At 41.0% G+C, this 17,699-nt stretch overlaps 1 protein-coding gene across 1 annotated transcript in view; it reads right to left on the minus strand.

The window, feature by feature from the left end:
• Window positions 1-17,699, minus strand: part of IL31RA (interleukin 31 receptor A) — a 201,815-nt gene that overhangs the window by 78,554 nt on the left and 105,562 nt on the right. Inside the window, exons 7-9 of the mRNA XM_029619639.1 lie at window positions 15,084-15,232; window positions 14,234-14,402; window positions 22-82 (exon numbers count right to left, since the gene is read on the minus strand). Of these exons, the coding sequence (XP_029475499.1) occupies window positions 22-82; window positions 14,234-14,402; window positions 15,084-15,232 (379 nt within the window). The remainder of the gene's footprint in view (window positions 1-21; window positions 83-14,233; window positions 14,403-15,083; window positions 15,233-17,699) is intronic.

A 17,699-nucleotide genomic window follows, 5' to 3' on the forward strand; every position in this document is an offset into this window, starting at 1 on the left:
ACCCTTCCACATAAGACGGACAATCTCTTTCCATCAGGCTGATGACGGATCACTCTCCATAGGTCGACTTTTCTTGACGGTGCTAATAATAAATACAAATATAAAAATAAAGACAGATATAACAGGAAACATGTCATTGCATTTGGGAGACAAGTTTGCTGGCACCAAATGTCTCCGTTTCATGATAACTAATGCTTTGATCTAAGGAAAATTTCTGTTGCCAATTTTTTCAAGCTGCATGGACAGGGCTTCTGGTTTTCTGCAGCAACTCAGAAGTACATGCTGAGGCACGCATTAGAAACTTCTGTGCCATATTTGTATACATTTGAATATAATGATACTGTACAGTACTTTGTTCATGTTTTATTTTTAATAAAGTAGGCAATAGCAGTCTCTGTGGATTCCTACAAACCCAGTGGGTGGGTAATTGCAACCTATGGGATTTGCAGCAATCATGTGCTTAGGAAAATATTCCGCACAGAGAACTGCGCCGGCTTTCTCTGTGGGTAATTCTTCTGTCTGAAACATTGTGCATAGTTTTGAATAACCTAGATTACATATGTTGTATCAGTCTCTACCCTTTTCCTGCCCCCCCAGGACCGTTGGGAAAAAGGACCTGCATTATTGAACAACAGAGATACCTTTATCTGCAGACAGGTTGGGCAGTGTGCAAAGCCACGATCCCCACAGGTAAAACGTTTTATCTGCGGAAAGGGCTTTCAATATTGCCCTCAAAATATTCTCCAATCTGTACATTTTAATTTATTTTGTTCTTTTCTCAGTTTTAATCTTTTTTAAATGTTCAATCCTTTTTCTTTCCCCCACTTATTTTTCTCTCTCTCTTTGCTAATCTCTTCTCTTCTCATATCTCACCCCTCCTCACTTAAGCCAGTTTTTCCCCCCTCTCTCGTCTTTTCTTGTCGCCATACCTTTTCCTCAGACTCTCCTCCCCCCTCTCTCCCTTCTAGTGTGTTCTCGTCCTCAAGTCTCATCTTCTATTCCTCCATATTCATGTCTCTTCTATTTCCTCTTCCCATCTTCTCTCCAGTCCTATCCTGGCCTCCCCTCCCCTACACACGCGCACTTTTTTTCAGCTAGTTTCTGTTGCTTTCCTGATTATTTTCTTGTGTCTTGGCAGTGCCATGTGACTCCGTTTATTGTGATCCATGTGGCACCAATAACTTAGAGGTATTGCATGCACTGCACAAGTCATTGGAAATGGAGCCATTGAAAGCTGGATCATGTTAGTAGTCAGAACCAGGCAATGCAGAGGAGAGTTGGGTGATGAAAAGTGCAGAAGCCCTGCTGCAGGACCAGCGAGCAGATAACTACAGGAGCCAGGAGCGGGTGCAGAAATCCCAGATTGGTGGCAAGCAGCAGCCAGGAAATGACAGCTCTATTGACATGGGTGGTGAGAGGAAAGCAGTGGAAGGGGATGGCAGCCCCAGTGACAACAGGCACATTCTCCAGCAGTTGCCCTAGAAACATGACAAACTAGAGCCCTTGACGGTATGCTCTGCATTTAGGATTACCATGAAACGCTCAAATTTCACGCACTCCAGCAATCTTGCATCCATATCCTGTGAGACTGGATCATGAGCTGGAAGGTAAGATCACTGGGAAAAATGAAGGCATGAGGAAGACCCATTCATTTTCCTATGCATCATTCAACTCTTGCACCCAGATATCACTGATCAACGGGCACAGGGAACTAAATTACATGTACCCTCTCCCAGCCAACAACATTTGCGTAAGAAAGTGACAAAATGTTTAAGGGAAAAAAGCCTGTTTTGCTTTAAAACCAATATAGGGTCATCTTTTAATGGAAAGCTTACCAGAATTTGGCAAACTGAATAAATCCAGTTGGGGATTGTTAGCCTAAATTGCAACAATGCCGCACAATTGCAATTGCATAATAGGTGCCAAAAGAAATGCCTCATTCACTTTTCCTTCACTACTCTCTCCCATTTCTTCTCATCTCTCTCTCAGCATGTTCTTGTCACAACTTGGCAATAAGGTGTGCAGCAGAATTCATCGATTCACAGTAATCTGACATGCGCTGTGATGCAATGCTACTGCTCTGGCTCCTGGAACTGGACTAAGATTGCCTTAGCTGGGGTTTTGAACTGGTGGCTCTGATGACTCAAAAGCAAGGGCTTTACTGAAAGAGTAGATGAGATGGTACACATCCTCTGAGACCATCTGTGGGTGTCCAGGCTGTGTGTACCACTAAGAAGTAAATACATGAACTCAGCAATATGCTATGACCCTGCTAAAAAAAAAATGAGCATGTATGCTGCTACTCAGACATAGAGCAGCCCCAGAGGACCATCCTGTAGCAGTGATACCTAAGTCTGCATACAAGAAATTATCTTCTAACAAAAATGTTAAGGAAACCAAACTATGAGCCAGTTGGTTATGTTACGTTTGTTTAGATGGTGCAATTACACATTCTGAAAAAGCTCATGGAAGTGTCCTCAGTTATCTGTCATATATTTCTTTACAATATAAAATTTCTCTTCCCACCTCCCATCCCCGGAGTCATTGTAATGATGCCATCCTGCTTTTTTAAGTAACAAGATGTTCTAGTTTATAACGTTTGTGTTTGCTGAAGAAAATTATTATGAAAGAATGAATCATATCCATTTTAATGTAAAAAAATGTCCTAGAAATTATATTCTCATTTTTCTTGCATTGTTGCCATACATCTCTCCTAAGAAGCCATTTCTGTCATGAGCTCTAACCATTCTTGCCTGGTATTGCTCAAACAGTATCTTGGTTTTTTTAATATCAATCTAGGAGTTCCTAGTAAAGCATATACTGGAATTTAACTAGAGCAGGGATGGGCAATTCCGGTCCTTCAGGATATCCCTAATGAATATGCATGAGAGAGGACTCTGCCTCAGTTGTATGCAAATCTGCAAGGACTCTGCCTCAGTTGTATGCAAATCTATTTCATGTGTACTCATTAGGGATATCCTGAAAACATGACTGGTTTGTGGCCCTCGAGGACCGGAATTGTCCATCCCTCATCTATAGGAACTTAGTACACAAGAATTTGTTAAAAAACGTCAGTCTTAAGGGGGGAAAAAACCCCAAAAACTGCATTGGCTAAGACAGGAGTGAGCAAACTGATTAAACCAGAGCCCCCCCACCTCTTCCATTCATGCAACTGGTTGGGGCCCCCCAAGATGGGTTAGTACACACACACACACACACACACACACACACACACACACAAGGGTATTCACCAGGCAGCCACGCTGCCAATCAGTGACTCAAAGCCCCCATTTGTTTCTCTTTAAGTTGCTGAAAGGAATAAGCTCATACATAACACACACAGGCAGACAGAGACAAACATATCTCATACTCAGACAGACACAGTCACCCCATATCCAAACAGACAGACACACAAACCCCACACAGAAAGACAAAGACAACCGACATCCATACACAGAAACCCAACACTTAGACAGATAGAGACAAACATACCAGATCCTGATAGAAAAACAGACACACCATACCCAGACAAATACATGCAGACCCACCCTATCACATACAGAGGCACAGGCCACTCACACATGCCAAAGCATACCAGACAAACTCAGACACACATACAATGGTAAGGACTAGAAAATGTTTCCAAAGACTTAGGTGCAGCCAAACTCTTATAGGTGCTGAGAAAAACTCCATCCTACCCTACCCAACTTTTTTTTTTCTGTTTTCTCTCAATTTTCCTAATTTTCGCTCTCTATTTTCTTATTTTTCTTACTGTGCTCATCTTTTTTATTTTCTCATGTTTTGACTTGGTTATTTAACTTTTTTCACTTTTTGCCTTTATTCTCCCTTCCCCATCGCTTCATTCTCTCTGGCTTCTTTGCCCATTCCCCTCTCCTAGTTCACTACTTCTTTCCCCCAGGATGGGCAATATCTGTGATCTCTCTTTCTGGGCAGGGACCTAGCGGCAGCAGGAACTCCTCCCGGTTGAGGCCTGAGGGATGTGGAACACCATCATGACTTCCCCCATGTCCAATTCTAACGTAGAGTAAGCGGCTCCCCGCCCAGGCCCAGCACAGCAGAAGCAGCTCCTCTCCCCAGCCCACCAAAGGAGATGCATGGCTAAGCCATGGCACGCTTTCAATGAAGACACTGCGTTCTGGCAGCTCCCTTCCTCCTGAACCTGCAGTGCCTCCACAGCAAAGACTTGATGGTGTAGCCAGTTTGAGGTTTTTTCCCTCCCTTCAGGACTGTTCAAGCCCCCCCTAGTTTTGTTCAGCCCTGGGTAAGATAAAACTTTTGTTGAATCAGTTCATTATCTAGAAGCTCAGATCTCAAACTTGCCATTGATAACATCAACCCTTACAAAACTGCCAACATCATAAACTCTAAACCAACTTCTTGGTTCACACAAGGTCCAAAGACACTGAAAAGAACAGGCAGAAAACTGGAATGGAATAGGCACAGGTCCAAATTGGAGCTAGACAAATTTGAATGTAGAAAGCACCATACAGTCTACTGTAATGCTATAATGCTACAAAAGGATGTAAAGAAAACCTACTATACCAGAACAATCAAGCAGAATTCATTTAGAGCTCTATTTAGAATGATCTGCAAACTCCAGGGTTCCACCCCCCCCCCTTCCTCCCTCCCTCTTGACCAAGGCCCACTGTAACAAACCAGCCACATTCTTTGTGGATAAGATTAAATGTATTTGATTAGAACAGCAGACCAACAGAAAGCCTCCCACAAACACAACAACCTTCTCCATAAGACTCACTAACAAACTTAAGCCCACTACAAGTAAATGACATGGACACCTTGCCGACAGGCTTCCAAGTTTTCTACCAGCTGTGAAGACCCCTACCCATCCATCAAGCCAAACTGGAATTATTCCTCTGCATCCAGACCAACATCAGTGCATCTTTATCAGAGGCCCATTTATAAAAATAGTGATAACACCCACCTTGAAGAAACCAAACCTGGACTCCAATGACCCAAACTATTGGCCAGTCTCCAACCTTTTCCTGAGGAAAACTATAGAGAAGGCAATACTAGTCCAACTATTTGTGTATTTGTCTGCCACCAATGCATTAGATCCCTACCAATTTGGCTTCCACCCACAACATAGCACTGAAATTATACAAATTAGCCTAGTCGATAAACTCAGATTCCAACTAGATCAGGGATAATCGGCAGTGCTAGTACTCCTGGATCTCTCAGCTGCATTTGATACAATAGATCACAACCTCCTCATCTACACACTAACTGATCAGAGAGTGACTATCCAGCCTGGTTCACTACCTTTCAAACTAAATGCACCCAATCAGTAGCCCTAGGAACTGCTCTCTGAGATCCACACTCTCTCCCCTGTGGTGTACCACAAGGATCCATCCTCTCACCCATTCTGTTCAACATTTACATGGCCCCTCTCAAAACTCAGCAAACTACCACTACCACATCACATACTACTCCTATGCCAATGACATTCATCTATTAGTACCATTCAGTACAAACCCAGGCCCAAACATTACAAGCCTAAACAATTGCCTTGTATCAATGCCAACTGACTGCAGCAAAACAAACTGAGCCTCTACCCGAAAAAGAGTGAGACATTATGGATTGAGAAGAAAAGCTAACCATACCATACCTAACATATCCTTGAAGGAACCACTCTCACCTCAGCTCCCAAGTGCGGAGCCTAGGCTTTATCCTAGACTCTCAGATTACCACCAAAGTCTAGATTCAAGCAGTATCCAAAGCAACTTTTTTTCACATTCACCAGCTTCGCCACCTACAACCCTTCCTAGATGACGCCTTTATGATAATCTCTCATATAGACTATTGAAATGCCCTCGATTCTGGACTCCCAACACTCTAAACTGCCAACTATAACTTATACAAAATGTTCCCATGCTTACAATAATGAAAACAAATAAATTCAATCCCATCACCCCATTCTGAAATCCCTAAACTGGTTCCCAACCTATTACTGCACAAAATTTAAACTTCTAGTCTTAGCTTATAAAACACTTAAAGGTATGGCACCAACCTACCTTGAGCAATCTCTCACTACCTATTCTTCCCTTTCAGTTCTTTATCCCAAGTATGTCTAGTGGTGCCATCTCCCAAGACTATGAGTCTCTTTAAAACTCAAGAAAACCTTCACAGGCTCAGTACCATTGTTATGAAGCTCCCTACTGTTCCTATCAGACTTGTGTCAGATCTCCTATCTTTCAGAAAGCTGGTAAAAACATGGCTTTTTGAATCAGCGTTTGCTACATACCAGTGACACATGCTCTATTATAGAGTTTGCAGATAACCTTAAAATGCATTACAAAGACTAGAACAAAATTGTGATACTGGAAAATTCTGTACATAACTACCAACAACTATGTATAATAATCATTAAGATATTTAAAAAAACTCTTCATACAGTCCTCAACTGTTTATAGAACCTTCAATGACTTACACTGTTTATATTCTGTTTAACATGCCTTGAGCATAAGATGGTTGGAAAATCCTGGCTGGCTCAGGTTAGCTCACACCTCTGACAAGATGGGGATATTATAATGGGTATAATGGAAACAATTTCCAGTGGTACATCAAAAGAGGAGCTGCTTACAGATTTCCTTTTAGGGATATCTTGCTTAGGACTATCAGGATAATCAGGATGTTTAGGCCTCCTTATTACAGAAGTATTCTTTTGTTAGCCAACAAGCTCAAATTTTTTCTTCCCCCCTCCCCTCCCCCCCCCCCCCCACACACAGAAACCAATGGTCATGGGGAGTAGAATAGTTAAGAAAGAGCACCCATTACAATTGTTATAGGGTCCCAGACAAACACAGAAATGACAGCAGAAAAGAACCAATAGTCCATCCAAGCTGCTCATGCTACCATCTGCTGCACCATGCAGGTTACCCCCATGTATCAGTCAGTGCTGCTTGACGTGCTCTGCTTATGAACTTGGCCGTAGAAGCAGCCCTGTGTTTTTTCATTAATGTCTGTGCATCAGTACCCCAGTCTTTAAAAATGTTATGGCGTGTGTGGGTTGTCTCTAAATCCAAATTCCTCTTTCCTTCCATCCCTCCCCCCCCTCCCCCCTTCCTTCAAAGCAGAGAGGCGATGTTGCAATTGCCATCAAAACATTAAGGCTTAATGGCTAAAGGCAGTAATCCCACATCTTCTGTTAAGGGTAGTAACTGCTGCTCTGTGCAGGTTATCTTCATGCTTATCAGTTCCCCAGATTGCCAAATTTGGGGCCCCTTGTTGGGTTGCTGTCTGATCCAATTCCCCTTTTCCCCTGCCATTGAAGCAGAGAGCAATGTTGGAGTTGCATCAAAAGTATCAAGGCTTATTGGTTAAGGGTAGTAACCGCTGCACTAGGCAAGTTATCCCCATGCAACGCTTTCTTTGTTTCCTTTAGGATTTAGCCATTTGAAGCAGTCCTGTGCTTCTTCCCTTATGTCTGCATATCAGTATCCCAGACCTTGGAAGTTGGGGCCCTCGGCTGTCATCTGAATCCAATTCCTCTTTTCCCCCTGCCGTCTAAGCGGGGAGCAATATTGCAGTTGATTTAAAAGCCTCAAAGCATATTGGTTAAGGGTAGTAATCTCCATGCCTTCTGCTAAGGGTATTAACTGCCATACCAGCAAGTTCCCCCCCCCCCCCCCCCCCCCCCCCCCCCGCAATGCTTTTCTTTATTTCCATCCTTTAGCCTGTAGAGATCCACAGTGTTTATCCCCTACTCCTTTGAATTTTTTGACTGTTTTCTTCTTCACCACCTCCTCCAGAAGGGCATTCTAGGCCTCCACCACCTTCTCCATGAAGGAAAGATTTCCTGACCATTGGTTCTGAGTCATCACCCCTGGAGTTTCATTTCGTGAACCCTAGTTCTATTGTTTTCATTCCAATGGAAAGGTTCAAAGTCCATACATCAAAGAACCCTTTTAGGTATCTGAATATCTGTATCATATCTCCCCTGCACCTCCTCTCTTCCAGGGTATACATATTCAGATGCTTCAGCCTCTCTTCATGGTCTTCCGATACAGACTCCACACCATTTTCATCTCCCTTCTCTGGACCACCTCTATTCTATCTCATCCTTTTTGAGATACGGGCTCCAGAACTGAACACAATACTCCAGGTGAGGCCTCACCAAGGACTTGAACAAGGGCATTCATCACCTCCATTTTCTTACTGGTTAGTTCTCTCTCTGTGCAGCACAACATTCTTCTGGCTTTTGCTATTGCCTTGTCACATTGCTTTGCAATCTTCAGATCCACAGACACTATCACCCTAAGATCCCTCTCTTGGTCCGTGCACATCAGTCTTTCACCCACCATCACATACAGCTCTTTTGGATTACCACATCCCAGAAGCATGACTCTGGGTTGCCTACATCTAGACAGGCCAAACCACCAGCTTACTAACTGAAGGGAAGGGTTAGGTGCTGCACAGTCCAGCAGAGCCTCCCAGCAGCCACTGACTAAATGGAGATTAGCAGAACTCCCCCACAGGGCAACTGACTCACAGATGGAAGAGTGGTTCTATGCAGACCACCAATGAACCTCTAGCCAGGGGTCAACAATCCAACTGAACAGCTTTGTGTGTTCTTTTGCCTCTCCTTTTGGTCCTCTATCCTATGAAATGCCTAGGACAGTTTATTTCCTGCAGAGATTTTTCAGTTATAAAAGGCTCTTGACAAGCTTACCTTTAACACCTGAGTCCTTCTTTACAGGCTCCTTAGAGCATTGCTTTTTCACCTATTTATTCCTATCCCACTACTTTTCACTAGTAGCTACAGCTTCTATTACAATTGCAGTTGTTTCTCCTCTGACTACTGGGCTTCCAGAAACTTAACAGCTGTGTTGGACACTTGTCTGTGCAGCTATTCTGACATCCACAGTGATTTCTAATAAAGGTTATTTGGTATTCAAGAATTGAGTTATCTAGTATTTGAAGCTGGAAAAGTAAAAACTTTTAAGTAACTGTTCAGCAATTCAAGAAAAGGCTTATAATTTGTGAGAATAGTACAGTTTTACATGTGACATTTTATTTAAATTGTTAATGAGCTGTTGTGATGCAAAATTATACAAAGCAGATAACTAGTAGTAAATTTTGCACATAGTAAAATTACATGCAAAAGTTGTTTCACAGAATATTTCTCACAAAAAAAAAAAGCTAGACCTTAATGTGGTGCAATTATTTTTTGTGATATTTTGTCTAGCAAAACTGCATGCATTTTTTGACCAGGCTCATTTGCATAGGTAGAAAATAGCATACAATAAACAAATAGTGCACACAGAAAAGTATACTTTAGTACATGAACCTCAGAGGGAAATGGAAGGTAGAAGGTAGCAAACAGGGTTGAAAAATGGAATAATGTAGAAGTGTGAAAGGCAGAGAAAGAGAAATAAGACATGAAGGATATAGGTAAAGAATTTAAAGCATGCTAATGGAGGGAAAAGGCAAAGAAAAAAGATGAAGAAAAGTGAAATAGACAAAAAAAATCAATGGTGGCGAGATGGTGAGAGAGAAAGTTGTAGAAAATGGAAGAGATGCAGAATGCAGGTAGAATAAAAAGAACTAGGAAAAGGAATCAGATGAGCACAGACATGATGAAAGTAGGGGAAAGATGACAAATCTGACAAGACAAAAAAGTTCAGATAATAGGGGAAAACAAGTATCAAACGTATATTCTCACTGCAAATACACGTGTGGGAGTGGCATTCTGTAACCCTCCAGTCACATCCAGTTCCTGTCTGCCTGTTGTAGCCATGGATCTCTGTGCCATTGCCAACTGTGTAGAGTCCTGTGCCCTCTATTCCCCATTGTAAGTTGTCCCACTGGAGCACCTCATGTCTATCCCAGGACTGTGGAGTGCCCGACATTGTGACATCGCTGCTGTATCCTATCTTCTGTTGAATAATAGTTCTGATCTAATCAGTTTATTACAAGCTCTGTCACAACAAAATTAGAGGACCAAGAAGTTTCAAAATTGAGATGTGAGCATAGGACACTATAAGGCTTTAACCCCCCTCTTTGCATGGTAGTAAGGACGCATTTAAAATTGTCTCTACTTCTCCCTCCTTTATTAGCACATCGAAGGAGAATCTACCTTTAGCTAGATGTACATTTTTTTTCAGGTGACCACTTCAGATATCAAGGAAGCTGTAAATTCCTCATACTCTTCAGGGTGTATGTTAGACCTCTGTTCATTCCAGCAGATATGTAATTTAAAGCAGACCTTTGCAGATTGTATTCAAAGATTGTTAATTCATCTTTCCCAGCAGCGTTATTGGCCAAGTTAATTGAAAAAATGCATTATTCGCCCAGTTTTTTTTAAAAGTGTGTCTGGATTCCTCTGAGCCAGGTAACTATGGACCTCTCTCTCAAACCTACCTTCTTTAAGTAAAGTTATAGGAAAGTGTGAACTTAGGCAGCTAAACAGCTTTGTTGACGAAAAAAACTTCCTGGATACTCATCAGTGTGGGTTTAGACCAAATCAAGTACCAAGGCCCTAAAAACTACAGCTGTGGGTAGATTTCTATGTGAAGTAGATATGGGAAGAGCTACCATCATGGTGGGGTTTTTTAAGACATATCATCCACCGTTGATACACTTAGGAGTGAATTTTCAAAGGAGTCACTTGCATAAAAGTAGCATTTGCAAAAGCCTTTTACGCACAAATCCTTTTGAAAACAATCTCTTCAATCATCAGATTCTGCTCAGTAGATTTGGGGCAATTGGGGTAGGGGGAACTGTACTAATTTGATTTAAATAATTTTTTAATTTCTCATACTTTGCAAGTCAGATGGAAAGATCACTTTTCCTCAGTGAAAAGGAATTGCCACTGGAATTCCACAAGGTTCAGCACTGGTTTGCTATGTTATTTAATCTCTATTTGGTCCTGCCTAGGAATTTAGTTCCTATGCAAGTTTTATGCTGATGATATATAGCTTTATCTCCCCATAAGTACTTCCATCCAAGGTGCATTAAATACATTGAAAACTTGCTTGCACTCTGTTGAAATTTGGATGTCTATCAATGGTCTTGTTTTAAATCTGGGTATAATTGAAGTTCTGTAAGTCAGGTCGATCTCCAGCTCATGAGAACGTTTGTAATTTACAAATCTGTTTTAAAAACCCTTTAAGCTTCAGTTACTAAGGTATCTCAGATTATATATATTATGCTGAGATTATTTTAGATCAGTGGTGCAAAACCCTTGTTTTATCCAGCCTCAATTACTTTAATAGTATCTATTAAGAGTTACCTAAAAATTACAAAGTTTTACAAGTTGCCTCAGAATTCTGTGGCTTGCTTATCACTGGTTGTAGAAGGGAACATAGAACCCCATAAATTGATTGATCTGTACTGGCTTCCTATTCATTTGCATACAGAATTCAAGTTTCTCACTTTCTTCTTGCAAGGCTTTTGGTATCTCCACTAGATGGCCCTAGATTTGTGGTGTTGGAAAAGAGTTTTTTTGGGGTTTTTTATCTTTTGGGTTTTGGAAGGAAGTTTTGCCCACCCTTCCTGCCCAGGAGAAGAGAGAGAGGATTTCCCTGCTGTGCTTTGGTGTTAGGATGTTCAACCCAAAAGATCAAATGTAACATCAGAGAGGGGAGTTGAGAGTGTACAAAGAGTCCATCTGCAGACCACCACTACAATTTCTACCCCAGGAAAAGAGAATGTCTGTGACCTCGGGTATTTTTTTCTTACTGTGGAAAGAGAAACCCATTACTGACCAGGGGAAAACTACCCTACTAGGAAGTCTTACTTTCAAAACCTGAGAGGAGAGTTTATCCTAGTAACATCTTCCCTGAGGGACACTTTTCCAGAAAAAGTGGGATTGAGACTGTGAACAAATTATGGATGTAAACAGTAGGAAGATATGTTCTGGTGCCAGATGATAACGACTGAAGACTTGTCACAATCCATTTTGGGTTTTTTTTAACACCTCACTCAAGTGTCCAGTGTGATTACTGGCACAAGGACAGAGAGAGACATCGAGTATACCCAGAGAGGTTTGCCCCCTCTCTCTCTCCAAGATGCCTTGAGGCCTGGAGGTTTAGTCTCTTCCCCCCCCCCCCCCACCTCCACCCCCCCCCCCCCCCCCAGAGGCTGTACAGACTGTGTGACTGCATGCAAGGACTTAGCCCCAGGACTGAGTGTGACCCCTGCCTTCTCAGGATGAGTGTGACCCCTGCCTTCTCAGACACTATCCAAACAAATTTATATTAACTTGGTATACTCCAGCTTCCTCGTTATGTTCTACTAAAGACTGCAACTTGTGATTCCTTTTTTTTTTTTTTTTTTTTTTTTTTTAAAGATTATCGGCTACAATCAACACAGGCCTGTGCCTTTTTGATTGCTGTCCTCAAATGTGGAATGACCTACCAATGGATCTCAGGTATAAGAGAGATATATTACAGTTTATAAAGCAATTGAAAACCTTTTTATTTCTTGAAGCTTTTGGCACTTTATTTGAAACAGTTTCTCGGTTTTTATTCTTATAGAAATATGATGGCAGAAAGACCATATGGCCTATCTAATCTGTTTATCCCTAAAATCCCTACCACTCTCTCAGAGATCCCCTGACCTTGGTTCCATGCTTTCTTGAATTCAGATTATGTCTGTTTCCACCACTTCCATTGGATGACTGTTCTACATATCCACCACCCTTTCTATAAAGAAAATTTTCCTTAGATATTCCTCAGTCTACCTCCTTTCACTCTCATCCCATGACCCCTCGTTGCAGAGTCTCTTTTCCATTGAAAGAGGCTTGCCTCCTCTGCATTCATACCTTGGAGATATATAAATATCTCTATCATATCGCCCCCTGTCTTGCCTTTCCTCTAGGGTATACATGTTTACATCTTTAAGTCTATTCCCATATGCTTCACAATGAAGACCCACTGACCATTCAGTAGCTACTTTCCAGATTGACTACATCCAGTTTATATCTTTTTGAAGTTGCAGTCTCCAGATTTCTACACAGTATTCCAAATGAGGGTCTCACCAGGAACTTATACAACAGCAATATCACCACATTTTTCTGCTGACCAATCTCCTCCCTATGCACCTACCTAAGTATCTTTATGGCTTTTGTTCTCTTCTTCTCCATCTGTTTGGCCACTTTAAGCTCATCAGATATGATCACCCCCAGATCCTGCTCTTGATTTGTGCATAAAATAATTTCACTGCTTATGCTGTACTGCTTGCTTGGGGCTTTTGCAGGCCAATTGCTTGACTCTGCAGTTTTTAGTATTACATCTTAGCTGCCAGACTCTAGGCCATTCCTCAAGATTTGCTAGATCCCTCCTCATATTTGACACCTTCCTGGACATCTATCCTGTTGCAGATTTTGATATCATCTGCAAAAAGGCAAACGTTTTCTGATAGTCCTTCCACAATATCACTTACAAAACTTTTCAAAAGAATCAGTCCAAGGACAATCCCTGAGGCACAGCACTAATTAATGCCCTCTTTCCTAACAAAAAGGTTAGTTGCCCTTACAATATTTCTTCAGTTTTGGTCACTGCTCTTCTACTTCCCCTAGATTTTCCCATTCATCTAACAACTCTTTGAAGTACTCTGCTATTTTAACAAAGTTAAGGCCAGATGTACTGAGCACTTTTCCCATAGACATGAAATGGGAAAAACCATTTAGTGCAGCAGCTGTTTAAGTTTTCCTGAAGTCTAGCATCCTCATCTTAGAATGAACCATCACCATCTGTGCTCTAATTCTGAACCCCAGATCATCCACTATGACCTCGGAAACACTGTCCCTGTTGGCAAGCAGCAGGTCCAGTATTGCTTCCTCCTGTGTGAGTTCCCGTACAATTTGACTGAACTATTATTCTCCTTGCAGAGAGTTCAGGATCTCCCTGCTTCTAGAAGCTATTGCAGCTAGGATTTCCCAGTCATTTTGAAATCACCTAGCTATAGCATCTCCTCTTTCATAGCAGCTTTATGAATATCCTCCATTAAATTTGTCTCCATTTCTTTCTGCATGCGAAGGTGGTCTGTACATCACACAGCTATAAACGGATTTCACCTTAAACTGTAATTTTGAAGCCTATATGAAGCCAGTGATCAACCCATCTGTTCTTTGAGCTCCCTGCATTCAGCATGTAGTGTGATTTCCTCTGTTTTACTTCCATTGACTCATCTAATCTGATATCAAAAAGTGCCAGATGTGCCCCACAGTAGGTCATAAACATTAGCATGCCTTGCTCTTCAGTTCTTCCTGTCTTCTCTGCACTCCACTCACTCCAGAAGATTTGACCATCAGTACAAATGCACTGCATGGCGACAGCATAGGTCGTAAAATTCAGCAGCCCTGTGAGATTATACGCCATTCTTTTTTCTTGTCCCATATAGATATCATTAAGTAGAATCTGAAAGGACAAAAATTCAAGCAGGAAATTGTTTTAAGTTAAAAGAAAGAAACCTAGCCACATATATTTGACATCTCAAAGGATTTCAGAAAACAAATCAGTTGCATGTTGAAATGAAATATGCTTACAGAAATCCATCCAATGACAATGCCTGTGAGTCTAGGCCAGCTATGTGGAATACCATATTTTTGGTGTGTAATAGTAATATGAATTTTCACACATACACACACATACGCACAATGGATTTTGACACTTCTTTCCTTATATATGATCCTGTAGCAGCTATCCTATGATAGTCAACTACGAAAATTAATTTGTTAGACATTTTGGAATAAGAGTGATAAGAACAAGAGAGATTTTATAAATGCTCGTTGAAACATATTGGACTGAATGATTTTCTTTTTAAATACAATAAACCAGAAAGGTGGTCATTTGTTAAACAGAAATGGTGACTGGCCCTTAAGTGCAGGGCAATTTGCCACCAGGCTATAGATAACTTCCAAAATAAATAGTTGCATCACTAGTTACAGACATGCAGCTATATATCAGGTACAATCCTGTTGTATTCTGTTAATGCTTTCAAAGAGTGTATTATTTAAAATCAGAAATATAATATTCTAGGATCGATGTTATATATACAGCAACATAAGACTAAATATAAAGTAGTCTAAACTTGCATACCCATGTACTATTGGCCACTCTGTACTGAAGATTGCATTTCACGGAGAGTGAATAAGGCACTAGTAGGGGTCTCTTCCAGATTACTGTAAGCATTTGTTTCATTCCTTGAAGGGGTTCCACTGAAACCAATTCCGGTGGTGCCGTTTTCACTGAAATTAACCAAAATGAAAATTAATACCTTTGAAGATTTTACACACACATATACATGTGTGAGAATGGCCGAGCAAAGCTTCTGGGCTGGAGCAGTAAACCACATTAACTCCAGCCTTTTCTAATGCAATATTCACTTTTATTCATATAATCAACAACAACATAATAGTGGTCTGCCTACCTTACACACAGGGTTATAGACTGTCTTCCCTCTGGACAGTGTACATTTAATCCCTTCTGGTTTGGTCAGAATAGATTTACAGGAGCTGCCTCTCCTGGAGAGGTAGGGGCCTCCTGATTCCAGCTGGGCTTACCCTCTTTTCCTGCCCCAGGTGGTCCTGCCCTCAGGGCTCTCCCCTGCCCACAGGGTCCCACCCACAGAGCTCTCTCCCTCTGTAGGATTTAAGGTAGACCAGGCATCCCGCCTGATCCTGCACACATAAAAAGGGGAAACCAGGATCACTCTGTCACAACATGATATATAGATATATACGCAGAACAGTAGATTCATAGTTCTGAGCTTTGGTAAAAAGGGTTTCATATTTAAATACTTAGAATAAGATAGAACTTTTTCCATTCTAGCAAACTCAGAATTGAGCTAATTCTGGTACAACCTGAAGCTTTGGGTAGCACAAAACTAATACTCCTAGGATTAGAAATCCTAAAACAACTTTATGTAGAGATTCGTCTTTAAATGGCAGCTAACCATTCTTCAGCTCATCTTTCATCTCCCCTCAAATCAGATGCTTTAAGAAACAAACAACTTCGGCAAGATGGAAGAGGAGAAAAAGAGGGAGATCCTAAAAGATTAATTTGTAAACACGCTTTCTTTAGGTTTTGCAATTGTACAATTTAAACAAATTTGGCAATTAATGCATTACTTGGGATTTTGACAATTAACTGCTGCAGGCTTGAATTTTGCATTGAAAACCTGGAATTATAATTTTAAAATAGCACAATCTTAAAACTCAATGTTTTCAATCTGACTTTGGATCTTATATAGGAAAAATACCCAGAGAATGCTACTTGATCTTCCAAGAATTGAGAATGCTATTCAAATAATTCAGACATTGATTCTGAAAAGTCTATCTTGTAAACTGAATTATTTATTTTAATTATTTTGTTACTGAATTTTTTTTTCTTTTGCTTAATTATACAACTCTCTGATTTGAACCATTTTCTCTTTTCAGGCAAGTGATGATAGGAATTAATTGTAAAGGAATAGAAAATAAAACTGAGAATATCATAATGCCTCTGTATAGATTCCTGGTACAACCACACCTCCAGTACAGAATACAGTTCTGGTCACCACATCTCAAAAAAGATTATAGCGGAACTAGAAAGATACAGTGAAGGACAACAAAAATGATAATCGGGATGGAATAGCTCCCTTATGAAGAAAGGCTTGACAGATTAGCATTCTTCAGCTTTGAGAGGAGACAGAGGCAACATGATAGAAATGTATAAAATTATGAGTGGCGTAAAATGCAGGAATTGGGAATTGCCATTGACCCCTTCAAATAGTACTGCTTTAACCCTTAGTTACTAATCACGTGTTATATTCCAATCACCCCCATCCAGCCTGTGATCATGATTTTACCTAGAGGAGGGGTGTTCTGTTCATGCTCAAGGTTGTGTGAGGTGGGTACATAGTGAGAGAGCAAAGAGAATGCATTATATGTCACCAGGTGCTGTGAAGGAGAATGTAAGAACTACCCAGCACTCTGGTAGAGCACCTAAGTGTTCCTGGAGAGGACTTACACAGAACCTTGTGAAACTCCAGCTGGGAGAACTCACTATTTAAGAGCAGAGCTGTGAGTACTGGGAGATCTGAAGTTCATGTAAACTCAAGAAGTGCAGGTTCTGAAGGACCATGCCATCTGATGGTGGGGAAACGATGGTACTCACCATAACATCTGATAATGTGCAGAGAATGTTTTGAAGTGATCTAAATGCACAATTGAAGACAAATGTCTATGGGAATCGTGCTGTTTTTGTGTAGATAAAGCAAGTTGTTTTTTAAAAAAACTGTTTGGTCATTGCTTTATTGAGTTACACCAGTCCTATGGCAGCCGTAGGACCCATCATGTAACCCTTCCCATGGAGCATTCATCACTGATAGAACAGTGAAATATCTGCCATCAGCAAAGGAGGGTTATAGTTGTGGCATCCTAGTTCCACTGGGACTAGGGTTTTTCTAAAAAAAAAAAACTAACTGGTAGCAGATTTAAAGAAAATTATTTTTCCAGTCAATGCATAATTAAGCTGTGGCATTTGTTTCCAGAGGACGTGATCAAAGCTAGTAATTTAGTTGGGTTTTAAAAAATGTTTCAATTTCTGGAGGACAGATACATTAATTATCAGCTAGGTAGGTTTGGGGGAACACAACCTCTTACTGTCACAAGCTAGGAGTGACAGGGAATGGATCTCCCTATTAGAATATGCTGCATACTTCCTAATGATCCA

The sequence above is a fragment of the Rhinatrema bivittatum genome, chromosome 1 (genome assembly GCF_901001135.1).
Source record: "Rhinatrema bivittatum chromosome 1, aRhiBiv1.1, whole genome shotgun sequence".
NCBI lineage: Eukaryota > Metazoa > Chordata > Amphibia > Gymnophiona > Rhinatrematidae > Rhinatrema > Rhinatrema bivittatum.